We start from the raw sequence: 12,500 nt of genomic DNA on the forward strand, positions 1-12,500 counted from the left end.
AAGGCATTCATACACTCTCAGAAATAAAGTGACGGAGGTGGTACCTGTATCACATTTCCCAAATGTACCCTGAAAGTACAGTAATGTTCTCTTTGGGTACAAATGAGCACATTTTCCAAGCAAAAAAGGTACAAATGAATGACATATCGCTGGCTGGGGGTGCAACTGTATGTACCTATTGGGTACAACTCCAGCACAACCTTTTTAGGAAGTTTGCATACCTTTTTTTCTGAGAGTGTAGCTCCTGCCAGAATTGTCCACATGCTCATTGCAAGCTGCAACGATTTCGAATCCAGCCTCATGACCTTTGACCTGTCCTGTCCAATAAAGAAAAAAAGCCGTAAAAATATATTTTTAAAAGAACTGTTGGATAAACTGCAGTTCCATGCTTGGACAGCCGCAGGGCTGATGGGTAAATGCGTGCCGCAGGAGGGGGATGCGGTTCAGTTCGGTCCTGGTTCTGGTTCTGGTTCTGGACGGGTCCGTTACAGCCGCTGCGCGGGAATCTGCAGGAAGCGGGAGAGAGAGACGGACCCAAAGCGGACAGATGGCAGCGTTGATTTGCATTTTTATTTTGCTGCCCTTGCATATTTTGTTACCATACTGTTGTGTCACCAGATTTTCCTTCTCTTGTTTTTTTGTTGGAGGCAGAGAGCAAAGAGCAGAGAGCAGAGAGGGTTAAAGGCTGAGGGGAAGGTGCCTTGGCAGGGGAAATGGTGGGCCATTAAGGTTTATAATTGAATGAGTGGAAATCGATGTAATTGCTCGACGTGGAAGAGAGTGTGACAGTGCTATAATGGTGGACTCTGACCCTGCCTGCTTCACTGCCGGTGTTATTATGCCTGTTCAATATGTTCAATAAGTGATGGTCCCAGTGACCACTGGCATGAAAGAGCACTGCAGGATACAGAGTGATCTCTCTCTCTCTCTCACTCTCTCTCACTCTCTCTCTTTCTCCCTCTCTCTCTCCCTCTCTCCCTTTCTCTCTCTCTTTCTCTCTTTCTCCCCATCCCCCTCTTCCCCTCTCTTTCTCCCCCTCCCCCTCTCCCTCTCCCTCCTTCTCTCTCTCTCTCTCTCCACCTCTAATGACCTCAGGGTGCTGACTGCTCTTGACAGTGATTGAGAGACAGCAACCTCAGATTTTCCCCCATGAATCTCTGCCTTCTGTGTGTGTGTGTGTGTGTGTGTGTGTGTGTGTGCGTGCGTGCGTGCGTGCGTGGAGGAGGGTGGGTATTCTTTGCGTTTACACTAAATGCCGGGTGAAAACGCTCCCGTTTTTCCATGACTGTGTTCGGGGGAAGACGCTCAATAGCACTGTGATTCCAGAACCTTCCAAGCCCCGAAACCTGATTAACCGAGCACTTAAAGTTTTTAAAAACAGGCAATTGGATGTATTATGTAAATAAACTGGTAAACACATTCTTTATTTAAGCATGATGAGCATGCTTGCCAGGCTGCTGCATTTCTCGGCGTAGTCAGACGGGCGGAGAGCGCAGGCGGGATTGCGGAGCACGGCGGGTAGAACCACCGGGCACATCCTGTGGATGAGGATCCTGCCAGCGCTGAGACAAACTGTAAATAAACGGAATCGCGAAGGCAGCCGGATTTTCAGGGGTGGGTGCGTCGGGGAGGGGGGGGGGGGGGGGGGCGAGAGGGAGCGGCTCAGACCTGTAGCCTCCCTGCAGTGAGTAAAATATGTATGAATGGTGCGGAAGACGCGCCGCGTCCCGGCGGATTAGCTGCCCGCACCTGGAGCTGCTTACGCAAGAGCGCTGATCAGCAGGAACGAGCGTGTGTGTGTGTGTGTGTGTGTGTGTGTGTGTCTGTGTGTGTGTGTGTGTGTGTGTGTGTGAGTGAGTGAGTGTGTGTGTGTGTGTGTGTGTGTGAGTGAGTGTGTGTGTGAGTGAGTGAGTGAGTGTGAGTGTGTGTGTGTATGAGTCTGTGTGTGTGTGTGTGTGTGTGTGTGTGTCTGCGTGTGTGTGTGTGAGTGAGTGTGTGTATGAGTGTGTGTCTGTGTGTGTGTGTGTATGAGTCTGTGTGTCTGTGTGTGTGTGTGTGTGTGTGTATGAGTGTGTGTGCGTGTGTGTCTGTGTGTGTGTGTGTGTGTGTGTGTGGGTGTGGGTCTGTGTGTATGAGTGTGTGTGTCTGTGTGTCTGTGTGTTTGTGTGTGTGTGTGTGTGTGTGCGTGCATGTGTAACAAGCTGGTAGTTGGCAGGGCAAGGAATTCACTTGCATTTATTTAAGGCAAAAAAAATAAGAAACTTTTTCATGCATTTTTCATTGACATTGATGCAGTGGATGAAAATCAGATTTGTTCTTGGGAGAAGTTTGTAGCTTTTCGTTTATGGACTTTTTATACTTTATTCAGACAAGGGGAAGGCTGGCCGGGGTTGGGGGGGGGGGGGGGGGGGGGGGCGGTACAGATGGAGAGGATCGACAGAATGGAAGCAGTGTGGACCCACAGCCCCAGCAGCACAGTGTGTGGCGTCTGTGTGGGGGTCAGGTCACCCCTACACACACTACACAGACTACACACACTACACACTCTACACAGGGCGGCCTGTGGCGTAGTGGTTAAGGTACATGACTGGGACACGCAAGGTCGGTGGTTCTAATCCCGGTGTAGCCACAATAAGATCCGCACAGCCGTTGGGCCCTTGAGCAAGGCCCTTAACCCTGCAGTGCTCCAGGGGAGGATTGTCTCCTGCTTAGTCTCATCAGCTGTACGTCGCGTCAGCCAAATGCCAATAATGTAATGTACACACACTACACAGACTACACACACTACGCAGACTACGCAGACTACACACACTACACACACTACACAGAGTACACTCGTGTACTGTAGCTGTGAGTTTCACCTCGCTGGATGAAGTCGGGTCGGGTCGTGAGCCCAGCCGGACCGAATCATCGGACGTTCTCGTGCGCTCTCTGTCTTGTGGGCTTTGCAGTCCCGCCGAATCGCGCCTTCGCAAGTTTGAGAGTGCTGGCGGGACGTGATTGATTGACATGGCGGGATTGTCAGGCACAAATCCCCCCCGTCCTCTCGTTCCTCTCTGCGATGGGTGAGATCACAGACGTCTCTCCTGTGACGGTCTCTGCTCTTGTTAACCATCACTCCTGGATACAGGCCTGTCAGCCTGATGTTCATCAGGAGGGAAAAAAAAAACGACCTTCTGCAGGCACTGTGCACTCTAACGCTGGGGAAACCTGGTCACCCAGCAGTAACAGGACTGCTGTTCTAATGTGTCTTTGGATGCTCAAATTGAACAGACGATGGATAGGTAGATCATTACATTTACATAGTGCTTTTATAGACACTCAAATGCTTGTGTTCACAGTGATGAGGGGGAAACTCACCTCAACCACCACCGATATGTAGCACCCACCTGGGTGATGCACGGCAGCCATTTTGCACCAGAACGCCAACCACACACCAGCTGGAGGTGGAGAGGGAGAGAACAATGTTAGACTGACAGAAATAGTCATGGGTTTTATGCCTCATTCTTTTTTTTTCTCTCTTTTTTTTTTTTTTTTTTTTATACCCCGGTTTTCCCCAACCATTGATCTCAGCCGATCTCGTTGACTGCTCCGATTCGTGTGAAGCCTGTTCTCTCTATTTTCCACACCCCGCCCGTGTCGCTGGAGGAGAACGAGCATCAGCGCATTCTGAGTTTGAGTGTCCGCAGGCGCCTGGTCTGACCAGCAGTGGGCGCTATAGAGCGATGAGACCAACAAAGATGCCGGCGTGCCTCGCCCCCCGTAATTCCCGGTGAAGCTGAGATGATCAAGGCCTCGCCAGTGCGGACGCTTTGGCACATTCTTACCGGAACCTTCTCTTTACTCTCAGGGACAATCTTGACCTGGCACACAGCGTGCACGGGGTGACCAGGGTGATCAGATTGCCTGAAAGGACTCGAACACATTAATGTCTGATATATATGCTTTGTTCGGTCCATATCATCCATTCAGGCCGCTTCATACACCCTGTGTCCTGTTTGTACAGATGCCCGCTGAGACCCCTCCAGGCCAGCGTTTGGGTTAACCTCTCCGCGAGACGTGCACAGAGAGGGAACAGGCCTACCGCCCCAGCTGAGCTTTTCATATCGGGTAGAGAAATAGAGAAGCCTTTTATTTACTTCTGTATAAATGAGTAAAAATTAAGCTCAGGGTAATGAAAAGGAAGATTATCCTCACAGCACAGTAAGTCTGCTGAACAACGTCTCCTGGAAAAGCTGCCTGGGTTTTGTGCAGTGTGCCTTTTCCTTCCTGGTCTTCCAAACATGCACCATCATTTCAGCACACTGTGCAGTTCATCCACCTCAATCTTACTGGACAAAACAGGAGGGCTCACACACACACACACACACACACACACACACACACACACATGCACAGAGGTTTGATTAGTTCGCTGGAGGTCCAGACCAGGGTTCCTGGTCAGAAGAAGTAATCTCACTCTCATTCCCAGCTCTCAGGAGGTGGCATGGCCTTCCAACAAGGACGTCTGTGTGTTCTCTCCCACCCTGTACTCCTCCACAGAAAAAGCACAGTCTGTTTCTTTCTTACATGGGGAAGAAAGGAAGGATAGAGCAACAGAGAAGAAAAGACTAATATCTCATTGCCTTTTGAGGGGTGCAGTAACCTTTTCATTATTGAAAAATCCATTTAATACCCATTTAATGAAAAGTACATTCAAAATGGTACCCTTCATGATTTGACTGCTGAAAGAACATACCGAATTGGGTGCAGTTGCTTAGTAATTTTCAGTGTGGAGAAACAGATGTAACAGATGTTCTGAGAAGTTGTCTTTAGTGTTACAGCTCTGAAACCTATTCACTGACTGTCATAATTCAGTAGGTCAGCTGATAATTCTGTAGGAAAATATATTTTATGTCATGTGACATAAAATCCATAAACACACAGGGCAGTGAATACCTGACATGTGCGTATAAATATAAATTCCACAAATATAAATTTATTGAGATTACTGTTTATGACTACTAGTTTAGTCATCCTTGTCTCCAGGTACCTTGAGAATGTAAGATAAGAGACTTTTAATGATTCTATGGTGCAGTTCTATAAGTATGGTATTCCTCGTCATTTCCCTAATATGAAAAGAAAGAGACATTAAAATAAATAACCTAAGAGAAGGTTTTTGGGGTCCTATAGTGCAAAATGCAGCAGGAGATGCGAAAATGAGTTAGTGTCATAAATATGTTGTTTATAGGGCAGTAAATATACAGTATGTGTGCAGTTTTATACAGACATACTGCATAAAAGTATGCAAGTTGTATCTGCTCAGAGCCCATTCACTGTGGTATCTTTGAAGCTCAATTTCTCAAAACCACTCAGAACGCAGATTGAACCTTGTAATTCCTCGGTCATGATGTGAACGGCACAGTGTGACTAAATCAATTAGTCAGTGGACATCCGGAACCTGGCATAATAGTGTATAAAAGTAAGGTGCCCCCAAGTACTGGGCCATGCAGTACACCAAGAAATCGTTCCTGGACCTGACATCCGTGCCGTTTGTGTCCCTCCTTCCGCAGGATAGTCGAGTATTCCCTGGATCTGCAGAACATCAACTTCTCCGCCATCCGGACCGTGCGGGTCCTGCGGCCACTCAAAGCCATTAATAGGGTTCCGAGTAAGTAAGAACTGTTCACTGTCTCCCCCCCCGTGCAGTGCTGAAGTGTACTAAAGAACCGGGCCTGAAACACCCAGCTTGTGGGTTTGATTCCCATGTGGGAATGTACTGCACTGTACTATTGACCACGGTACTTAATTGTACTCAATTGTGCATATCCAGCTGCAGGAATGTTTTGTATGTAAAATGTAATCTGTATCTAAGTGACTCTGGATAAGAGCATCTACGAAAGGTCAGAATGTAAAAGCAGTGCCTCCTTGTTTTACATACATTTGCTTGTGTTTTTTCCCACCAGCATACAGTATATCAACAGTCACACAGCTTCTGCTGGCAGATAAGAAATTGTGCCTGTGTAGGCTGAATGGGCATATGTTCCTACATCTCCCAGAATGCACTGCCACTCCATGTATGGTGACATGTTTCTGGGCGATTCAGTGTTTGTGTCAACATCACATTCCTCATTGCTCATTCTCTGAGCAAAGCATTCATTTCAAACGTTTGTGTAAAAGCTGGCTCACACTAGTACACTGAGGCTGGGTGATGATGATGATGATGATGATGATGATGATGATGATGATGGTGATGATGATGATGCTGACATTTTCTCACTGTTTTACCTCTTTGTCTCAGGCTATTGTTCTCCCTCAAAACATATTCAAATGAGGACCTTACATTTTGGCTTCTCTGAGCTCGATACAGCATTTCTCTTAACATAATGGACATTCAACTAAAATTAAATAAAAGATATTTTATAAAATATTTTTGCTGCAACATGTGAAAAGCAACTTTTCTCTCAGGGGGTCAATACATGCACATGGGTTGTCACGCACTCATGCTGTTCCGGGGTTGAATCAGCCGTGACATCCAAAGACGTTCAGATCCTCCATCTGCTGATAAAACTTTCAAAAAGCATCTTTGTTCCTTTCCTGTTGTCCATCTATATGGAGATTCCTCAGCCTTTGCTAACTGCTTCCGGGGTGGTCGATGCACAGTATGTGGGTGAACAGTTTCCGTCACTGAGCACGCAGTGTGTATCATGACCAAGTCCAATTATGGAAAACAAATGAACCGATCTCCTCTGGAATATCGGAATGGAGAACACACATCTCGATCTGTCTTCGGGAAAATATAACCAGTGAGAAATTGGAAAATGAATCCCTAGAAGGGGGTTTTAGTGTATTCCCTGTAGAGCATAAAACATGTGCTAATCTTTATGACTGCTTGTTAAAATGGTCAAAATATTGAACACCCAGTGACTTTTCCCGGAGCGCTTATAATACATTTCAAGTACCAATTAGAGAGCAAACGATGGGTCCTCAGTCATTTTTAGGACCGGGTGGAAGGTGTGCTTAACCACGAGCGGTTAAACACACACACACACACACACACACACACACACACCTCATTAGAATCAGACCGTGCGTAAAATATTCAGCTGTGTTATCTGTGGCATTATTTCTTTGATTCCCGAGGTCTGTCCCATTGTCGAATTCACATTAATCCTCATTGTGATTAAGTGGGTGGATAATTTTCCTTCTGAGCGCTGACATTAATTCTTATCGTCATATTACAGTCCACATCCGCACAAAGTTGCGGATGCAGGCGTAAAAAGTTCGCTCGCTCATCAATATTTCACCCAGATTACAGCTGTTGTGCTGCAGCTCATGAATTATGAAAGGTAATTGTTTTAAGTTGCGTGTTTTTCCTCTCCCTGGTTTACCGTACTACATCCATACTGTAATTGAATCACTGCCGCTAACCCTCCTGATGGAGTGGTGTCCGCCAGTCATGTGCCTCTCCCTTCCTGGTTGGAGGAGAAGAGTAGGGAGCTGCAGTAATTAAGGCCCTGATTGGGTGTTTGAGCCTGACATTAGCATCCGTTAAGGCATGCGTATGTAACTAGACAGGAAAGCACCATAGACATGCGTATGTAACTAGACAGGAAAGCACCATAGACATGCGTATGTAACTAGACAGGAAAGCACCATAGACATGCGTATGTAACTAGAGAGAAGAGCACCATAGACATGCATATGTAACTAGACAGGGGGGCACCATAGACATGCGTATGCAACTAGACAGGAAAGCACCATAGACATGCGTATGTAACTAGACAGGAAAGCACCATAGACATGCGTATGTAACTAGAGAGAAGAGCACCATAGACATGCATATGTAACTAGACAAGGGGGCACCATAGACATGCGTATGTAACTAGACAGGAAAGCACCATAGACATGCGTATGTAACTAGACAGGAAAGCACCATAGACATGCGTATGTAACTAGAGAGAAGAGCACCATAGACATGCATATGTAACCGGACAGGAAAGCACCACAGACATGCGTATGTAACTAGAGAGAAGAGCACCATAGACATGCATATGTAACTAGGCAGGGGGGCACCATAGACACGCGTATGTAACTAGACAGGCAGGCACCATAGACATGCATATATAACTAGACAGGAAAACTACATAGACATGCATATGTAACTGGATAGGAAAGCACCGTAGACATGCATATGTAACTACACAGGAATACACTATAGACATGCATGCGTATGTAAGTGGACAGGTGGGCACCACAGACATGCGTATGTAACTAGAGAGGAAGGCACCATAGACATGCGTATGTAACTAAACAGGAGAGCACCATAGACATGCATATGTAACTAGACAGACTCTCCAGGTCAGATTTACGCTCTAAGGTTAGGCCTCACAGGCCAGGCAAAGTGACAGGAGAATGATGTCACTTCCTGCTGTCGCTAAGTGCCAGGATGTACCGATCCTAACTCACACGCAAGCACTTACCAGGCACTTCTGGCTGTAATACTTTACTGGTGGCAACACTAACAATTACAGATCCACTCTGAGCCCTCATTAAGAGGAAGATGGAAGGAATTACAGTGGCGTGAGAGACTTGGGGTTGTCACTCGAAAGCCATTTGTGTCTTTATACGTCTCCTGGAATGTTTCCATCTGCGTAAAAAGAGGTGAAATGTAGAAGATAAAGTCCGTAAATGTTCAGGAGATGAGCGGTTTTAAGTGGTAGTATTAAGGAGTGGATTAAAATAGCACTCTTGCCCGAGGACGCATTAGAAGCCTGAGATATCTTTATTCGTTCGACATGCAGTAATACAGCACCAGCCGAACCGTGGCCTTTTCGCTTTTTTCTCAATCATGACAAACCGAGGAACAGCGCAGATTCTCAGCTTTTATTAACGTGTATTTTTATACATTTTGGTTTCTCCGTGTAGTAATTACACCACCTTTTTAAGACTTATTGGTCTTCTGCTGATGTAGCCTATCCACTCAGAGGACTGACACTTGGTGTGATCAGAGATGCTCTTCCGCAAAAATCCCATTTCTGAGCTACACAAACACCACCCTGTCTGGCACCAACAATCATTCCACGGTCAAAGTCTGGTAGATCACATTTCATCCCCATTCTGACATATATAAGACATAGATGCTGTCCTGTACCATCTTGAAGTAGACGTGATTTATTTGCAGCAGTATACAGACAATGCCGGGCGTGAGAAAGAGCGAGGCAGGACTTCATCCGCAGCACGGCTGCGGGTCGGGTGTGTTTGTGATGGAGGGAGAGATTAACGAGGAGGAGCCAGGAGCCAGGAGCAGCTACAATGCGCTTATTAGTCGGCGAGCCGTGCAGGAGGACAAGCCAACGGGGGAGAGAGATGGGGAGAAAAAGGAGTAGGGAGAGAGAGAGAGAGACGCAGAAGGATATGTATGTATTGAGAGAGAGAGCGAGAGAGAAAGAGAGAGGGGGAAATAAAAGTTGGCAGAGACGTAGGGAAGCAGAAAGGGGAAGGAAAGCTGGGGTTGGGAGACGGAGTGAGGCGGGCGGGGCGGGGGGGGGGGGAGGTTAGGACCTTTTCATTCATCATACAGTCCTGCAGTCTGTCTGTGTACAATGCCTGTTACCCCCCCTCACTCGGGCCACAAAGGCCAATGAAATATTTATCAGAGCGACACAGGGGTGGAATCAATCTCTATAGCGGAGCAGCGGGTACTGGGGCCCCGCTCGCCCGCTTCACACAGGGAGAGAGAGAGACAGAGAGGGAGAGAGAGAGAAAGAGGCTGAGAGCAAGACAGGGAGAGAGAGAGGGAGAGAGAGAGGGGGGAGAGAGAGAAAGAGAGGGAGAGAGCGTGAAAGAGGCTGGGAGCAAGAGAGGGAGAGAGAGGGAGAGAGAGAGGGAGATGCAGGGAGCGAGAGAGAGATGGTGAGAGAGAGAGAGGCAGATAGCGGGAGATGCAGTGAGCGAGAGAGAGAGATGGAGAGGGAGGGGGGAGAAGAGAGTATGTGGGAGAGAGAGAGAGAGAGAGGGAGAGAGAGACAAGGAGGGAGACAGAGGGAGTGAGAGTAAAAGAGGCTGGGAGCAAGACAGGGATAGAGAGAGAGGCAAGGAGCGAGAGAGAGAGTGAAAGAGGGGGAGAGAGAGTGTGAGAGAGAGGGAGAGAGGCTGAGAGCGAGATAGAGATAGAGAGGGAGAGCGAGAGAGAGGGTGAGAGGCAGGGAGTGAGAGAGGGAGATGGAGAGAGAGAGAGAGAGGAGAAAGAGATGGAGAGTGAGGGAGGAGGGCCTGTGGGAGAGAGACCTTTGATACTCCTTTATTTAACCACGCAGAGCATCATCTGGTCTATATATGAACAACCTCATATTCACAGAACCAGTTCTTTACTTTTTTTTTTTCTTTTTTTATATGCAAAAACAAAGAATAAAAAGGAGAAGCAAAACCTTGTTCAACTCCTATGAATACATGACTCGGGACATCGCTGCACAGGAGCCTTTTCCCCAGCTCCTGGTACAACTAGCCCCTCCCCACCCGCACACACAGCTCCACACACCACACTGCCTGAGTACTGCTACAGTCACCCCACCGCTGGGCCTGGGCCTACTCCACACAGAGCTGCTGTGCTTCCAGAGAGAGAGGGAGAGAGGGAGAGAGGGAGAGAGAGAGAAAGGGCGAGAGAGAGAGAAAGGGAGAGAGATAGAGGAATACAGAGAGGGATAGAGAGAGAGGGGTAGAGATAGAGAGAGATGGAGATGGAGAGGGAGAGGGGGGAGAGATAGAGAGAGAGGGAGAGAAGGAGGGAGAGGGAGAGAGATAGAGGAATACAGAGAGAGGGAGCCAGGGAGAGAGAAGGAGAGAGAGAGGAATACAGAGAGGGATAGAGAGAGAGGGGTAGAGATAGAGAGAGATGGAGATGGAGAGGGAGAGGGAGAGGGGGGAGAGATAGAGAGAGAGGGAGAGAAGGAGGGAGAGGGAGAGAGGGAGAGAGAGAGAGAGAGAGAGGGGGGGGCTGGGGACAGAACAGATGGGAGCTGGCTGAGGGCTGAAAGCTCCAAGAGATCCAGATGACAGGAGGGTAGGGCCAAAGTTCAGAGTTCAGAGGTCATCGCTGTGTTGTCCTGTCCCCTTTGGGAGATGCAGAGTCATATTAATAAGCCCCCCCCCCCCAACTTGTCTCTTTTTCTGATTCGTCTTTCTCTGTTTCTTTAACTCTTTCATTCACAGTAATGAGTGAGTGATGCAGTCCAAGAGAACAGGACAGACACACCATAGCACACACACTGCATTCACTGTCTACACTTTCACCTGGGGAAACGCTATCTCACCTACTCCCTCCCTCCGTCTCTCCATCTCTCCCTTCCTCCCTTTCTCTCTCCTTCTTTCACTCTCTCACTCTCTCTCCCTTGCTCTATCTCCCTTTATCCCTCCCTCTCTCTCTCTCCTACCCTCTCCTTTTCTCTCCCTCCCGCCCCACAGAGAGAGTGCGATGAGGACACACTCCTCTATGTGATCAGTAACGCTGCTCCACTCCCCCGCGCTGTGCCCTGCGGCCCCTGTAGAGACGTGTGCCTCGCCTAACGGCCGACCGCACTGCAGATCAGTGCCCTTACCGCCGAGACGTCCCGCCATTACGTCATCACTGTCATTACGTCATCATTACGCGTCCCCTGTGTTCCACTGGATGTGTCATCATCATTACGCGTCCTCTGTGTTCCACTGGATGTGTCATCATCATTACGCGTCCTCTGTGTTCCACTGGATGTGTCATCATCATTACGCGTCCCCTGTGTTCCACTGGATGTGTCATCATCATTACGCGTCCTCTGTGTTCCACTGGATGTGTCATCATCATTACGCGTCCTCTGTGTTCCACTGGATGTGTCATCATCATTACGCGTCCCCTGTGTTCCACTGGAAGCCCAGTGCTACTCGTGAGTGAGACGGCAGCCAAAGTGTGGAAAACACGGGGATAAACTGTCTGTAATGACAATAACAACAATAATGATTATTATCATCATCATTATTATCATCATCATCATTATTATTATTATTATTATTATGATATTATTAGTTGTAGTTGTAGTAGTAGTAGTTCCAACCATGTGTTGACTTCTTCATCGTCACCATCATCATCATCATTGTAATTATCGTGTCACGTAAGAAATGCCATTACATGGTGTACCTACAAACAGTACCAAAAAGGCTAAAAATAAATGTTACATTCACATGGCATTTGCAGATTAAATAATGGCTGTTTCCGTCTTGCTTGCCTAGGCACTTTTGGTTACATTTAATGATGAATATATGAATTCATTAGACCACTAATGCTTGGATGCAGCTTTTCTCATAGTCAGTTGTTGCTCGGAACGCCATGCAGGGGAAGTATCCAAACAAACTTTAATTTTCCTTCTGTATGCACAACTTTCCAGTTCACTGTGTTTATGCATGAGGTGTGCGAGATATTCGGTCTTGCTCTGGGGACATTAACAGTCGAGCTCATCACACCGTTCAGCTCCGCTGGACCCCAGAGGGAC

The 12,500-nt window shown here is 47.6% G+C and overlaps 1 protein-coding gene across 1 annotated transcript in view; it reads left to right on the forward strand.

Moving 5' to 3' along the window:
- Positions 1-12,500, forward strand: part of LOC133114952 (voltage-dependent T-type calcium channel subunit alpha-1I-like) — a 189,060-nt gene that overhangs the window by 75,301 nt on the left and 101,259 nt on the right. Inside the window, 1 exon segment of the mRNA XM_061224646.1 lies at positions 5,553-5,650. Within this exon segment, the coding sequence (XP_061080630.1) occupies positions 5,553-5,650 (98 nt within the window).

This window comes from Conger conger, chromosome 16, assembly GCF_963514075.1.
Source record: "Conger conger chromosome 16, fConCon1.1, whole genome shotgun sequence".
NCBI classification, from domain to species: Eukaryota; Metazoa; Chordata; class Actinopteri; order Anguilliformes; family Congridae; genus Conger; species Conger conger.